The 13,290-nt window shown below is 41.5% G+C and overlaps 1 protein-coding gene across 1 annotated transcript in view; it reads left to right on the plus strand.

Moving 5' to 3' along the window:
- The first annotated feature begins 685 nt into the window (after nt 1-685).
- The window catches only part of YWHAG (tyrosine 3-monooxygenase/tryptophan 5-monooxygenase activation protein gamma), a 30,653-nt gene continuing 18,048 nt past the window's right edge, over nt 686-13,290 (plus strand). Inside the window, 2 exon segments of the mRNA XM_036280085.1 lie at nt 686-719; nt 722-768. Coding sequence (XP_036135978.1) covers nt 686-719; nt 722-768 — 81 coding nt within the window.

Raw genomic sequence — 13,290 nt, forward strand, 5'->3', positions numbered from 1 at the left:
CTGGTAATTTCCTGGAGAATATGGGGCGGGGCCGTGAATCAGCACTCGCCCGGGCTCGTGCAGCCTTCGTTCCCGCCAGGGGTCCCCAGCGGCCGCTGAATAAGAAACACCCCCTCCCTCCGCCCGCGCGCTGTGACCACTGGGAGCTGTAGTGTTGACCGCCCCTTTGTCCTTGATCTCGCCAACGTTATCCCCTCGCTGGTAGACGAACTACAACTCCCAGGGGCCCAGGTTCCGGGAGCCTGGCAGGGCGGAGGTCTGAGCGGGGAGGGGTGGGGACGTCTGGAGAGGCTGGGACGCGGAACCGGGGTGAAGTTTAGAACCCAGATTGTTGAGGGGCAGCGGGGACGGAAGGGACACGCAGAAAACGGCGACGAGCAGAGTTGCAGAGGGAAAGCCCGAGAAGCGGAAGAGCCGGGGCGGGGCCTGGGCGGGGCGCGCGGGTGGGCAGGTTCTGTGCGTCACGCGGCGTGGGCGGGACCTCAAGGGGTTGTCTGTCCGCGGCACGCACAGCAGCCGCAGCCGCTTCACGACCGCTCCCGCGGTTGCAACTCGAGCCATAACCTTCGCGCCCCCTTGTCGCCTCTGCTGCCCGCTTCCTGGGTCGGTCCCTCAGGCACACGGCTCCAGCCTTCCGAGCCCTCAGGCCTCCCGGTGATCAGGCCGGCCCGACCCAGCCCGGAAGATGGTGGATCGCGAGCAGCTGGTGCAGAAAGCCCGGCCGAGCAGGCGGAGCGCTCCGACCACATGGCCGCGGCCATGAAGAACGTGAGTTCCTCTTCCCCTCCCCCGCATCGCCCCAGCCCCTTCGCAGACGCGGGCCTTCGCGTGGACCATCTGAGTACTAGTCGCCTGGGGTGACTGCAGGGTTGGCCGCTCCTCCTCGCTCACTAAAAGGTCCGAGGAGGGTCTCGATAGCGAATGGGGACCCGGGTTGTGACGCGGCCTTTCCCTGAGTGTGCCCCAGGGCTGGCGGCGCTGCCTCCTAGGCCCTCCCGGGGCCAGGGCTGGGGCGGGGTCTTGCAGGGCTGGTCTCTGAAACGGGGTCTCTGCCCTCCTGGGCTGCTGGGGGCGTGAGCGGGGGCCGTGCGCATCCTTTGTGCCCCACTTCCCCTCCTCCCAGCCTGCGCGTGGGGGCGGGGGACCGCATGGATGCGGTTCCTCTTTCTCTCCCTGGTGTCTGGGCGGCGCCTTTGCCATTCACTCCGCTTGTCTCCTGGTTTCCTAACATCCCCCCACCCCCACCCAATCTTTTCCGCTGCCTCTCCTGACAGATCCTGTAGAACCTTCCTGGGAGAAATGTAGGCTCCCCTGAAAACGTGGGCTCAGTGGTGCAAAATCGAAACCTTCCTCACGTTTTTCGTAACAAAAGGCTCCTCTTTCTCCCATTTCCCAAGCAAAGCTCTCGTGCCTTTAGGAAGGGGGAACGTTTGTTTTGTTACCGTTTTCATTGATTGTTGTCAACATGTCATCTTCATTTTTTCTAATGTTTTGTATTGAAAAGGGTAGGTATTGTTTTCAAAATAAAGGTTGTGAATTTATCTGACTGGTTCAATTTGTGACATGCTGTTTGTTTTTTAAATACAGGCACACATCTGTTGAAATTCCTGCTAAGTTGAAAAAATATTCTCTAATCTGTTACTGCAAACAAAGCGGTGGTGGGAGGCAGTATCAAATCATTCCAGAAGATTCTGCATTTGTCATATTGCAGAGAGCCTAGACTGGGTGGAGGCTGGGAGGAGTTATTTTAAAGAGGAAAAAGTCTTTCTTTAAAAATATTGTTTTGTTAGATACATCAGAGGCTTGGAAAACAACAAAAAAGCTAGCGTATCCTCATGCTGATGAAAAGGGAATACTGATCTCCAGTTGTCTGCAGATTACTGTCTGTATTGCACCATTTTGTCAATAACACCACATTTATCTAATGGGCTGCCAACGAGTTTGATGTTGGTGAGGGGAGGTATTGAACATTATTAAATGAAACATGAAAAATTAATTCAATTAATGATTTAGGTCTCCTCCTATCTTAATATTTAACTTTTCTTCTACCTTATGTAACAAAGGTTTTAAAATGTATCCTCAGTGTGAAGTGGATTTAGGAGTGTATCTTGCATGTTAAATCATTTTACTGAAGCAGTATAGGTATTACAGATTACTGAATAACTTCATGAGTTCACAAAAGATGATAGTGCTGATGCCTTTTTGTTTAAGCCAGCTACATGAACAAAACATTTTATCTCATTAAGGAAGACAGTTGATTTTGAAATTGGTAGTACCACTGAATCAATGTATTACCACACTTTCGATCTTAAAACATTTTAAAGCTCAAATGATATGTTGTACTTTTAATAGTTATCAATATTGGAAATATATTTAGTTTGTGTCATTTAGACTCTTCTAATTTTTCCATACTTCTAGTTTCACAGAAAATCGAGTGACCTCGAACCTATATATCCATAGCAACCCAGTGATGTCACACACAATGACACAGAGGCTGCAATGCACCTAAGGGCTGGTAGGGAGTATGCAAATGGCATTTGTCCAAGGTAATGCAGAAATTAGCAGATATGCCAGATGGAATTGAGCACTTCATCTTTCACCAGATAAGGATAAGTGCAAAAAATAAGAATTTCATTTACCCTTACATATGCAGGTCATTGACCTCTAGATATGCCTATTCATTTTCCTATTTCTAGTTTTCTTAAAAGCATGTGTAAGATACATTTGTATTTTTAAACATTTAACCATTAAAATTGGGCAGTGATGGAATAAAGATAGAAATTTTAAACAAGAATACATTTTATGATCATAGTGCTGGAACCAGGTTGTATACTTGGGTTTATTACATGTTACTAACTTGACAGGTTTTAATAAAAACCTTTAAAAAATCATGACTTCCTACTGGGTCATTTTCAGTAAATGTTAGGGAATATTCTGTTAGAAAACACTAGATTGGGATTTGGAAAAATTCTCTTTTGCTATATTTATGCTTCTCCTTGATGGAATTTGGAGGAAAGAGCAGTTTGTAACTTAAAGCAGGCCCTTTTTTTCAAACCCGTTTACTGTGACTTTGAAGAAGTTGGTTTACCTTGAACCCTGTTTTCCTCATCTGTAAAATGGGTCAATACCTAGTTGCTAAATTAGTAGTGAGGATTAAATAAATGCAATAGGTTCTCAAAATGGTAACTGTTTACAAAACTTTGTTTTTTTTCCTCTTATGAAAGTCATCTCATCGTGGAGAATTTGGAAAATACTGGAAGATAAAAAGAAAACATTGAGTCCTACATGTTAAAGGGACTACATTTATTTGCATTTAATGAAATTATTCTAGTAATAACACTTTTGGGATCTGTGCAGAGTGGTAGTTTTATGTGGGTAACCAGGCTAGACATTATATGCAATATTTTGAAAAGGAGGAAAGAGGGAAGTTTAGTCTTCTAAGACAAATGTATAGTCTTGCATCTAAGGAGAGAGAACACCTAGATGTTTCCTATTGGTTAGACAATGCTGTCTTGTCCTTTAGATTTTAATGGCCTCCTGAGAAGTTAATATTCTAAGTAGGCTACTGGTACTTGCCTGGGGTGGGGGCTGTAGAAAAAGGTTCTGGGCTGCTAATTTTGTTGGAATTACTGAGCTACTCTGGGTGTGTGTGGGGGGCATTGGTGCCAAGAGGCTATCTTAATTACATTTTTTTTTAAAAAGCCTTCCTAGTAGAATTGATAAACTTTAAAATTCTTGCTATCTGTAATACTGTTTTTCCTACTAGCTATTCCAGGAGGCTAGATCAATAGCCATTATCACTAATGGAGTAATGACACCTCTGTAGACTCTTCAGAGGTGGAGTTCTGCCAGCCATTATTCTAAGTCATGTGGTTTCAGTTGTTCTCTTTGAGGTTTAAAGAACACAAATCAGTTTGCTTTTTATATGTTATCTTTCACGATAACTGAAATGAATGTTAACTGCTTTTTCTAATTATTAAAAAATTATATTGAGATAAAAGATGTTGCTAAATGTATGTCCTCATTAATTCTTTGGATTAACTGCTGACCCTGGGGATGATTTCTTCCCTTAGTACTTGGAGGAAACCTTATTTATTTATTACACCAAACTCTAAATTATTAAATAGAGTGGAGAAAATGACCTTGGTTTTATTGAGGTAAAAGTCACATAACAAACTAACCATTTTCTTTTTAAATGTATTATTTGTTTATTTTTGAGAGAGAGAGGGGAAGGGGGTGGAGAGAGAGAAACATCAATTTGTTGTTCCATTTATTTATGCATTCATTAGTTGATTCTTGTATGTGCCCTGACTGGGGATGGAATCCACAACCTTGATGTATTGGGATGACACTCTAACCAATTGAGCTATCTGGTCAGGGCACAAACCATTTTTAAGTGTATAATTCAGTAGCATTTAGTATATTCACAATGTTGTATAACTGTCATTTCTAGTTGGAAAAAAAATGAGAAAAATTTTAAAATGATAAATTTAAAAAGTGATGCTGGTCTGGCTATTGCTGGCTGGGTTTCAAAACATAACTGATTCAGGAATGTGTCAGTAATGAATTGCCCACAACAGCAAAGCCAGTGGTAATCAATATCCCTTTGTCTTTGTTTTCTAACTTCTGAACCTTTTCAGCATAAATTTAAAAAGAGATTTACTTTTAGCTAGATTTGTATTTCCATTATAAAAGTTACAGAGCTCACCCAAAAAAATAAGAACAATTTACCTGAGATGAGAGCAAACTATTAACTATTTAGAGATCACGGAAATTTTGCTGGTCTTCTTATGACTCATTTTCCACCCCAAGGCTGACTTTGTTATAGATGATCTCCCTGCTGTGTGGCAGCAGCTCCCTAAAGAACACTATGCAGTACTGAGAGTGGTGAGCTATTCAAGCATGGGATTCTTAACTGATGGGATTCCCGTAAAAAAGATGTTAAATAAGGTGTTTTGATGATTCTGAGGCTGCCAGAAGCTTCTTCTCATCCCCATATCACTAGCCCTAACACTTTTATTTGGCAGGGCATTTTTCTGTATTTCTACCAGATTTCATTGGATGTGAAAGAAAAGCAAAGAACTTTATACATTTAATAGTCAAGCACGGACGGGGGCCACATGTAAACCACTATCTTTTATTTTCTAAGCTCTGTTTCTTAGTGCTTGACCAGACATTTGAAGCTATAATTAAGGGGGGCTGTATTTGTTGTCTTTCTAGCCTACCCGTGCCAACTTCCTTATGCCTTTCCACTCATAATCATTTTTCCGTTGTCTTCCCCAAATTTCATTTTAGGTATCGGTTATCGTTTTTGTTCATTATCAAACTATATCATCTTATTTTAAATTGGCGCTTGTAGAGATCCTTGAAAATTTTATTTTACTAATTTATGAATTTGAATAGTTAAGAAAATAGTTACATGAAAAGTGATCACCGAAATTTCCAAAAGAGCCTAGCTGGTGTGCCTCAGGATTGAGCATTGTCTCATGACTGAGAGGTCCTGGTTCGATTCCCAGTCAGGGCATATGCTGGGGTTGCTGGCTTGATCCCCCAGTAGGGGGTCTTTAGGAGGCAGCCAATCCATGTTTCTCTCTCACATTGATCTTTCTCTCTTTCCCTTCCTCTAAATCAATAAAAACATTTTTTTAAAAGAATCTTAAATTTTATTATTATTATTATTTTTTTTTTTCTTCACCTGAGGACATTTTTCCATTTTTTGTTCAGGTAGAATGGGAGGGAGAGAGGAAGAGAGAGAGAAACATCAACGTGAAAGGGACACATCGAGTGGCTGCCACCCGCACAACCAACCAGGGCCCGGGACAAACTACAACCGATGTACACGCCCTTAGCGGGAACTGAACCCAGGTCTCTCTGGACCACAGGCTGCCACTGTAACCGCTAAGCCAAACTGGCCAGGGCAGAAAGCTTTAATTTAAAGATAAATGGTTAAATAAAACTGGTCTGGTCTCATGATTTTGTAGAAACAATAAAAATTGTAAATCTTAAAGATGTTGTATGAGTTTTTTCCTTTTTAAAAGAACTGCTGAAGTCTCCATCAAATTTGCGTCAGCATTTCACTTGTAAGGGTGTGTCCCACAGAATTAGATGTTCTTTACCAGAGTTGAATGGTATTCATGTTCCTCAAGGCCTTAGTTGGGTTGTAAAAAGGTAAATAGAAATGTGAGTGTTCTTACGTACATAGAGTAAAAATTTTTTTTTTTCAATTGCAGTTTACATTTAACATTATTTTGTATTAGTTTCAGGTGTACAGCATAGTGGTTAGACAATCACACTTTTACAAAGTGTTCCCCTGATATTTCCAGTACCCACCTGTCACTCTACATAGTTATTACAATATTATTGACTATATTTCCTGTGCTGTACTTTACTTCCCTGATATATTGGTTTTTAACATATTTAAAAAATTTCCAAATAAACTTATTGGTCTTATTTTCTTAATCTTTGAAGCAATATCTTATTTTTTGGAGAGATGTAAAGCCAGGCTTAGTGAGTGTGTAGTGTCATTTCTTAATAATTCTGTTACTAGAATAGGGGTGTTAGAGCTGGGGATATGACAGTGACAGCGATGGGCAGCTGAACATGTAATGACAGTAGTAGCTCAAGAGGAATCCCTCATCTGCCCTCCCCCACAGCTGAGTGTAAAGAGCAGCTGCAGTGGTGTAGAGAAGTGAGAAAAGGCTAAGGGGCAACAAGAGGAAGGTTTTTAAAACTGCAGGTTTGTATTGAAAGAGATTATTGAATTTCTTTAGCTTTCTGAAAGGTATTACGAATTTGACAATTAAGCCACCATATTTAAATAATCTCAATTTAGGAAACAAAGTTGCTTGTGGTGCCAGTACTTGAAAGATGTAGAAATAAGCTTAAACTTTTTTATTTTTTTTTTACTGAATTATTTCACTACAGTACCATTGAATTCAATACAATGCTCCTTTTGTAGCAGTCTAACATGAAATAATGAATGAGTGTGTTTGTAGCAGTGGCCCATCATGAATAGTAGCAATACAAACAATCCCATACTCCCTACCAGTATACTTTTACCTGAGGCATGCCTGGTATGGGTAGACTATGGCGGATGGCGGTTATTTTCAAATCATACTCTACTCTTCACATATGAACTACATTTGATCTTTTTTAACTACATTTGTGTAGTAAAAATAGAAACTTTAGACACTAGATTTTTTTTTTCTTAGGCTGAAAATGACCCAATCCAGAAGAGCAAGGAGAACTAACAGGATAGGAGAAGAGGAACAGTAGTAAAGAGCATTCTGAGGCAAGCAAAGCTAGTGAGAACAAGTGAGCAGGGAAGGAATATTCTAGAATATCTTGAATTTTGGAATACTGTGATTTTTCTAAGGGAGTCTGGCTTTTGGAAGACTGTCATCAATGAGACTGACCACTGATGATGAAAATGTGTGGCTTTGCCCGGCTGGTGTGTCTCAGTGGATTAAGCATCATCCTGTGGACTGAGAGGTCCTGATTTGATTACTGGTCAGGGCACATGCCCAGGTTTCGGGCTTGATCCCCAGTAGGCCCCAGTAGGGGATGTGCAGGAGGCAGCCAATCAATGTTTCTCTCTCACTTCGATGTTTCTCTCCCTTCCTCTTGCTCTAAAAAATCAATGGAAACATTAAAGAAAAAAAAGACAAGTTTCATAACCATAATTATTCCCCATGGACAGACATTGCCATCATGTCTTTTCCTACAGGTTTAGGTTTGCTTTTGTACCTTGCCTTTTTCCCTTGACATTATTTCAAGGATGTTTTCTTTTGTCATTATTATTATTATTATTATTTTTTTATCCTCACCTGAGGACATCTTTCCATATTTTGTTCAGATAGAGTGGGAGGGAGAGAGAAAGAGAGTGGAACATTGCTGTGAAAGGGACACATCGAGTGGCTGCCTCCCGCATGACCAACCAGGGCCAGGGACAAACCGCAACTGAGGTACATGCCCTTAGCGGGAACCGAACCTGGGTCTCTCTGGACCACAGGCCCATTTTACAGGTGGAAATGTTTAAGAAATTTGCCTAAGGCTTGAGCTAAAAGTATTTATTTTTTCTAAATCTAAGTCTCAAGTTTTTTAGGACCTGGCGATTTGGCTCAGCAGTTAAGAGTGTTGGCCTACAGACCAAGAAGTCCTGGGTTCGATTCCTGCCAACAGCATGTGCCTTAGTTGTGGTTTGTCCCCGCCCCAATTGGGGTCGTGTGAGTGGTGGCCAATCAATGTGTTTCTCTCACATCGATGTTTCTCTCTTCCTCCCGCTCTATCTGAAGATGAAAATGTAGGAATGTCCTCTGGTGAGAATAAAAAAAGGTTTTCTTAGGCTCAGTGGTTGAGCGTCCACCCACTTACCAAGAGGTCACTGGTTTGATTCCTGGTCAGGGACTCAGAGGAGGACATTGACGTCACACTCTGGACATCGGGAGAGTTCCTAGAGGAAGTAATGCCAGAGCAGTGTGTGTAATTGGGGGGGCGGGGGATGGCATGATGAGAGGAGGAAAGGTTTTGGGAAGGAATGTCCAGTCAAGGAATAATAGCATGTTTAGCTTTGGGATGTACAAGGAACAGAATCTGTTGCATCATTCATTTATTAACTGTTAGTTACTCTTAGGGAATACTGCAGTAGTGTGCATTTGAAGGCATATTAGGAAATGAATCTTACCCTGGCTTGTGTGGCTCGGTTGGTTGAGTGTCACTCCATATACTGAGAGGTTGCTTGTTAGATTCCCGGTCAGGGCACATGCCTGGGTTGTGGGCTCGAACCCCAGTGGGGGGAGGGGGTATGCAGGAGGCAACCTATCAATATTTCTTTTATGGATGTTTCTCTCTTTCCCTTCCTCTCTTCTCTAAAATTGATTTAAAAAATGAAATGAGTCTAAAGAGGTAAATGGGTTGGTTCATGAAGGGCCTTGTGGAGTTTGTTATTTCTTAAGATATGGAACACCACTGAGGAATTTTATGTAGAAGAGAATCATAATGATTCTTTGGTCTGGTGAGATCATTGGCAGCAATGTGGAAATTGAACAAGAGGACAGTGACAGAGGGAGACTGATTAGAATATTGTAGGGGTCTAGTCTGAAGGGATGAATACCTGGAAAAGGACAGATTTGAGAATTTAATGGCTGGAAATAGAACAGAAAAAGAGGAAAAATGATGGAAAAGATTAAGTTGTGGCCGTGCTGAGTTTGAGGAAATATTTAAGTGCAGGTAAATAGAGACATTTTGGTTTCATGTTGATACATGAAAAGCACTTAGAACAGTGTCTGGCAGAGTGTAAGCAGTTGGTGTTACTTATTATTCATTAAGTAAACCCGTGTTTTTTAAAAACCCATTAACGACCACCCGTGTTTTTTAAAACCCATTAACGACCATGCTCTGGTCTAAGATCAGAAGAATATAATACTTCCGACATTTAAGTGGTAGTCTTCTATATACCCATGATAGCTGAAACCAGGCATAATACGATCATCCTTGGAAAATGGAGAGTTGAAGTCAAAATGTGAAACCCTGGGGGAATAGCATGTTACTAGTGACTGGAATGAGAAATAAAAGGCTAAGAGTAAATATATATGCAGAAAACCAGGAAATAAAAAAAGTCAGCACTGTTAGATTCCTGTAAGATAAAGACAGGGTAATATTAGGTATGTGAAATAGGAAGGCATTTGATGACTTTTTTAGAATGGTTACAGTGGTAATGGGGTGAAGAGTGAAAGAGCATTGAAGAAATGACAAGTAACAGTAAATTCTTAATGTCAATAGGCTCTGCAACTTTGCCCTGGCCGGTTTTGCTCAGTGGTTAGAGCGTTGGCCCGCGGACCAGAGAGTCCTGTGTTTGGTTCCCACTAAGGGCACGTACCTCAGTTGCAGTTTGTTCCCGGCCCTAGTTGGGGCCGTGTGGATGGCAACCAGTTGATGTGTCCCTCTCACATTGATGTTTCTCTCTCTCTCTTCCCTCCTCTCTCCCTTCCGCTCTGTCTGAAGATCAATGCAAAAATGTCCTCGGGTGAGGATTTAAAAAAAAATAGACTCTGCAACTTTGAGTGAACCAACGTATGATGAAACTAGTTTTACCATAGGCTAATTGATATAAACAAGAGTTAAGTTACTATGGCATTTCATCAACATCACAACAAAACATTATTTGGGGGCCTGCTGTTTAGGTTTTTTTTACAAAAACTTAATTTAGAAGGAAATAAGAATGAAGAGATGGCTAAGGAATAGTTCAGTTATCTCACTGGAAACAGCCCAAATGTCCATCAGTAGATGAATGGATAAAAAAGCTATGGTACATATACATCAGCTGTAAGAAAGAATACTATGCAGCTGTAAGAAAGAAAGATCTCTTATCCTTTGAGACGACATGGAGGGACCTGGAGAGTATTATTCTAAGCGAAACAAGCCAAGCAGAGAAAGACAGATATCACATGATCTCACTTATTTGTGGAATGTAATGAACATAACAGTCTGAGGAGCGGTGTAGTCCCAGAGACGTGGAAGTGGGGTACAGACTGACAATCCCCAGAAGAGGGGGTGGGGGGGAATAAACCACAGAACTTATATGCATGTATGTATGAACATTGGACATGGACAACAAAGGTGGGGACAGGGTGGGGAGGTAGGGGGAGGTGGGAATCAATGGTGGGGGGGAAGGAGAAACATCTGTAACAAACAATTTTTTAAAAAAGAATGGAGATGGGATTAAAAGACATCATTTATTTTAATTTTGTAATTGGACTATATGTTGATGGGAAAGAGTAAGAGATAGAAGGGAAAATGCAAGAAACAGAATGACCGATGGGAATATGTTGGGAGGGAACAAACATCTTGTTTGGCACAGGAGGAGGAGGCAGTGAAAGTTGCAGTTGTAAAGGCCTTGAAATTGGCTTATTTAGTAGACACGTTTCTTCTGAGAAGAGGTAAGTAATAAGCAAGGATTGGTAGGCAATGAGTGCTAAGGGCCCAGCTGAAGTTTTAAAAAAGAACACATTAATTTGTAGTAACTGCAATCTATATTTTGTTGGTATCTTTCTGTCTCTTTCACCCCACTGGTCTAAATTTTAGTTATAAGTGTAGAAGGGCTGGGTACTTGGATTGATTGAGCTCTTGGGTGTTTTAGAGATGGTAGAGCAGAGGGACAAGACATAGGAAAGTTGATAATTAATGCAAAAAAATCATTGAATTGCTAAATCTTGATGAACCTTGGAAGGAAGGAATAAAGCCTAAATGGAAAGGACTTAGAGAAAAGGGGGGGGGGATCAAGAGCAAGTCTAGTAGGTGGGAGTGAGGACTGATATCAGAGGATAAGAGCTTGATTTTAAAGTGAATGATTGTAGTCTGGCTGGTGTGGCTCAGTGGTTGGTCATCAACCTGTGCACCAAGAGGTAGCCAGTTCGATTCCTGGTCAGGACACATGCCCAGGTTGTGGGACCCGATCCCCAGTGGGGGGGCATGTTGGAGGTTGCCAGTCGATGTTCTCTCTCATCGATGTTTCTATTTTTCTCTCCCTCTCACTTCCTCTCTGTCTAAAATCAATAAAGGAAAAAAATTTTAAGTGAATGAGTCTAGATGAGGTCAAGGGTATGGTTTGGGGATAAGTTGTCAAAATCAGTGAGATAACTGAACTATTCTTTATAATTAATTTTGTGAAGTAGCCTTGGACAATGGAAGTAAAACTAAAGATCTGGACACAGGTTAGCAACCTCAAAGAAAGTGAACATGACATTGATTCCAGGAAAAATTGTAGAAGCAAAGAAAAGGCCTGAAAGAGGAGATTATGAAGGAGTCAGTATGGTATGAGAATCTGTTTAATTTTTAATTTCCATTTAACTAAATTTTAGAATAGGGTTGTTTGGCTGCTAGTAAAAGGAGTGCTAGAACATAGTATATCTGAATTTTTTCAAGAAATTTGATTAGGTGTTTTCCTGATATGTAGGGTTAAATGGCAAGCTGCAAAGCTTTGACATATGTCCTAATTATTAAAAAGTGAGATCAGCCTGGCTGGTGTGGTTGAGTGTTGACCCATGCACCCAGAGGTCACCGTTTTGATTCTTGGTCAGGGCACATGCCCACGTTGTGGGCCCAATCCCTGGTGGGGGGGCATGCAGAAGGTGGCTGATTGATGTTCTCTCTCATCAATGTTTTTTTTTTTTTTTTTTTAATTTATCCTCACCCGAGGACATTTTTCCATTTTTTGTTCAGATAGAGTGGGAGGGAGAGAGAGGAACAGAGAGAGAGAGAGAAACATCGATGCGAAAGGAGCACATCGAGTGGCTGCCACCCGCACGACCAGCCAGGGCCGGGGACAAACTGCAACCGAGGTACGCGCCCTTAGCGGGAACCGAACCCGGGTCTCTCAGGACCGCAGGCCAACGCTCTAACCGCTGAGCCAAACCGGCCAGGGCTCTCTCATCAATGTTTTTATCTCTTCCTCCCTCTCCCTTCCTCTCTCTCTAAAAATCAATAAAGAAAAAAAAAATGTTTTTTTAAATAGTAAGATCAGATTGGAGTAAGGGTGGGATCTAGACTAACGAAGTGGCTTTATTTTTGCTTAAAGTTCTCTGCCTTGGCCCCAGATTAACTATTCATTACATCTGGTGTAGATGTAGGAAAAAAGACATAGTTAGGCCTTTGAGATTTCAATAGGAATTGAGTATGATTTGGTTTTCAGAAGTTAATTTATGCAAAATTTGATGCAGCAAGATAGTGTTAAAACAGGTATATTAGTTAAGTTTTTGTGTCTAGCAAACTATCCCAAATAGATATTCTCACAAATCTTTTGGTTTGCTGAGTCATTTTGGTTTAGGCCAGTTCTAGTGGGCTGGATTAACTACAATGGCTGTGGAAGGCTCCTGGTTTCAAGCCCCACTTTAGAGCACTTTTCAGGCTTTTGCTTGCCTCATGCTTGCTAGCCAAAGCTAGTGCTCCACTAGCCAAAGCAAGTCACATGACCAAGCTCAGATTATATAGGTGGAGAAATATATTCCATTTCTTTTTGTAATATATTTATATTGATTTTTAGAGAGAAAGGGAGTGGGAGAGGGAGATAGAAACATCATTGAGAAAGACACATCGATCAGCCACCTCCTGCGCATCACCCCGCTGGGGATCGAGCCTGCAACCTGGGCATGTGCCCTGATTCGGAATCAAACTGATGACCTCTTGGTCCATGGATCGAAGCTCCACCACTGAGCCACACTGGCTGGGCTATATTCCATTTCTTTTCTTTCTTTTTTTTTTTAAAATTTAATTTTATTTATTTTGTTTTTATCC

Source organism: Molossus molossus, unplaced genomic scaffold, assembly GCF_014108415.1.
Source record: "Molossus molossus isolate mMolMol1 unplaced genomic scaffold, mMolMol1.p scaffold_m16_p_3, whole genome shotgun sequence".
Classification (NCBI taxonomy): Eukaryota; Metazoa; Chordata; class Mammalia; order Chiroptera; family Molossidae; genus Molossus; species Molossus molossus.